The 2243-nt window shown below is 46.9% G+C and overlaps 2 protein-coding genes across 3 annotated transcripts in view; both read left to right on the top strand.

Moving 5' to 3' along the window:
• Nucleotides 1–2005, top strand: part of IL11 (interleukin 11) — a 72144-nt gene extending 70139 nt beyond the window's left edge. For both annotated transcript variants that reach the window (XM_078377063.1, XM_078377064.1), the window contains exons 4-5: nt 377–535; nt 972–2005. In XM_078377063.1, the coding sequence (XP_078233189.1) occupies nt 377–535; nt 972–1136 (324 nt within the window). In that variant the 3' untranslated portion in view covers nt 1137–2005. The remainder of the gene's footprint in view (nt 1–376; nt 536–971) is intronic.
• Nucleotides 1–2243, top strand: part of TMEM238 (transmembrane protein 238) — a 196677-nt gene that overhangs the window by 90901 nt on the left and 103533 nt on the right. The gene's annotated exons all lie outside the window — the stretch shown is intronic.

Genomic DNA, 2243 nt, shown 5'->3' with positions numbered 1-2243 from the left:
GTAAAAGGACCTTCCTTGCCCTCGCTACTGCCCTCTGGAGAGTCTCTTTGGCATGACAGCTTCTTACCACAAGTGAAATCTGTGATATGATCTGTTTAATTGCATAATATTGATTTTATTTAAACGGCATTTGAATGTTAGTGTTATGTTGTTTACCTGTACCTTTTGGCAGGAGAGAATCTTGACTTGAAACCCTGTGAGATTTTCTGCCACTGAGCCAGACGGAGAAATGGTCTGACCCAGTAAACAGCAACTTCCAACATTCCTATAAACAGAAATCTTTAGGAACGTGCAAAGCAAGCAGCCACTGTGACCTCCTTTTCCCACCTCCATTCTGATCCATCATCCTTCTCTCTCATCCTCCTCTCCGCTTCAGGTTTCAGGAGGTCTGGCCCGCCTCAGCTCAGATTTGCAATGCTACCACCGCCATTTTGAGTGGCTGCGGAAAGCGGCGTCACTGTTGCGTCCCATGGAACATGACATCAGCACCGTGCACAACCGGCTCGAACGCCTTCTCAAACGACTGGAGCACCTGGTAGGGCTTGGGGAGAAGGGGAGGGTGCAGGATCCATAGGGCTGGATGAGTTGACCTAGAAAGTTGTTCTCCAGTTCTGTGATTCTGGCCAGGCTGCCTTGGGAGTTGTGGTCTGAAAAGTTATCTTTCCCAAGTTGTGGAGAACTCTTCGAGAGTTGCACCACCGCTGGATGCTTGGCTCCCATTACGGTTGTTGCCCTAACTTTGGACGATCTGGTTCTGAGACGACAAGACACTGCAGGGGTGGGGGCCGGAATCCCTTCTTCCCACTATGACAGGAAGGAAAGGAAACCACCACAACTTTGGCAGAAGAGATGGTGCTGGCAGCTCTCAGCTCTCAGGGTTTGGCGGGTGCCACAAAACAAGGGTGAGGGGACCACATGTAGTCAACTTGCGTTTTAGGATATACAACTCAATGATGTCCTTTTCTCCTCAGATGACACGGCTCAACCTCTCAAAGCCCAACGACCCTTTGCCAACCCTCCCATCTCATGGCACTCACTGGTCTGTGGTTCAAGCAGGACATGCCATCATCCACTCCTTTCACCTTTACCTAGACTGGGCAGCCCGTGTGCTGGTTTTGATCCGGAACAAGCTGTGAACGGCAGGAAAATTGAACCGCCGCGGATGTTTCGGAAAGCCTCCCTATGGACTTGGACCTCTTGGATGCTGCTTCAGCAATACTCGCGGAGGAGGTGGCAAGGAAACCTATGAGATGGGACACCACTGGATTCCTCCTCTAGGGGGTGCTGCTGGGTGGGAGGGGCTAAAACGTTTGGCCTACTCACAGCCTGCTTACACTGGGGGGACATTGTGGAATGAGAAGCAACTTCTTTTACTCCTGGAACAACCACCCTCTCATCTCCTCATTCTCCTTATGGGGTTGGGAGACATAGTTCAGGAAAAAGTATCTCTCTATTTTCCAGGGACGTCTTTAGCCCTCACCCACTCTCCTTTAATGAAACACTATCATACAGAAGACACTGACCGATTTATGTCAGTATACGAGAATCTCTGATTGGTGTGGGACATGATGGATTGATTACTGAAGTGTATAGATTGGTAGCAGGAGAAACCTCCCCCCGCCTCCAAATCTTGTTGGCCATTTACTGATCATACCATGCAATATGTGTATTCTAGGGTGATCGTCCAGTTTGAAGAAGGACAGCTATGATGACCAAGAGATTTAGGCAATATCCCCAGTTAGTTGAAAGTGTGTTCGGAAAGGGGTCCCATAATCTCCCAGCAGACCCAGGAATTCTGAGAAGAGGAATGGATTCCTTGATGATAGGAGTGTTCAGACCTTTCAGGATTGGCTACTCCTACTAAACTCTCAGTCATAATAGCCCCAGCCTGTTTCTCTCCCAACCATCTGCATGAAAAACATTATTTATTTGTTATTTTATTTAAAATATTTTTACCCTGCCTTTCTTCTTAAAAAGGAACCAAGATGGCTTTCATCAGTAAAAAGACAATATTTAAAAGCTGAAAACAGTACATATAGAAATATGAAAAAAAGAATCAAGTACTACATTTAAATGTTAAACAAAATCAATCCAAAACACATTTGAAGCAACAAAGTACAATAGCCCATTAAAAATCCTTTCAGACAGCCAGTTACTAAGGGAAAGCTGGCCTGAAGGGAAAGATTTTTGCCTGCCTGTGGAAGGAGATGGGCTCAACCAACCTGGTCTCCAGTGGGAGGGAG

This window comes from Pogona vitticeps, chromosome 6 (genome assembly GCF_051106095.1).
Source record: "Pogona vitticeps strain Pit_001003342236 chromosome 6, PviZW2.1, whole genome shotgun sequence".
In the NCBI taxonomy this organism is placed as follows: Eukaryota; Metazoa; Chordata; class Lepidosauria; order Squamata; family Agamidae; genus Pogona; species Pogona vitticeps.
This window is presented reverse-complemented; position numbering and strand designations above follow the sequence as displayed.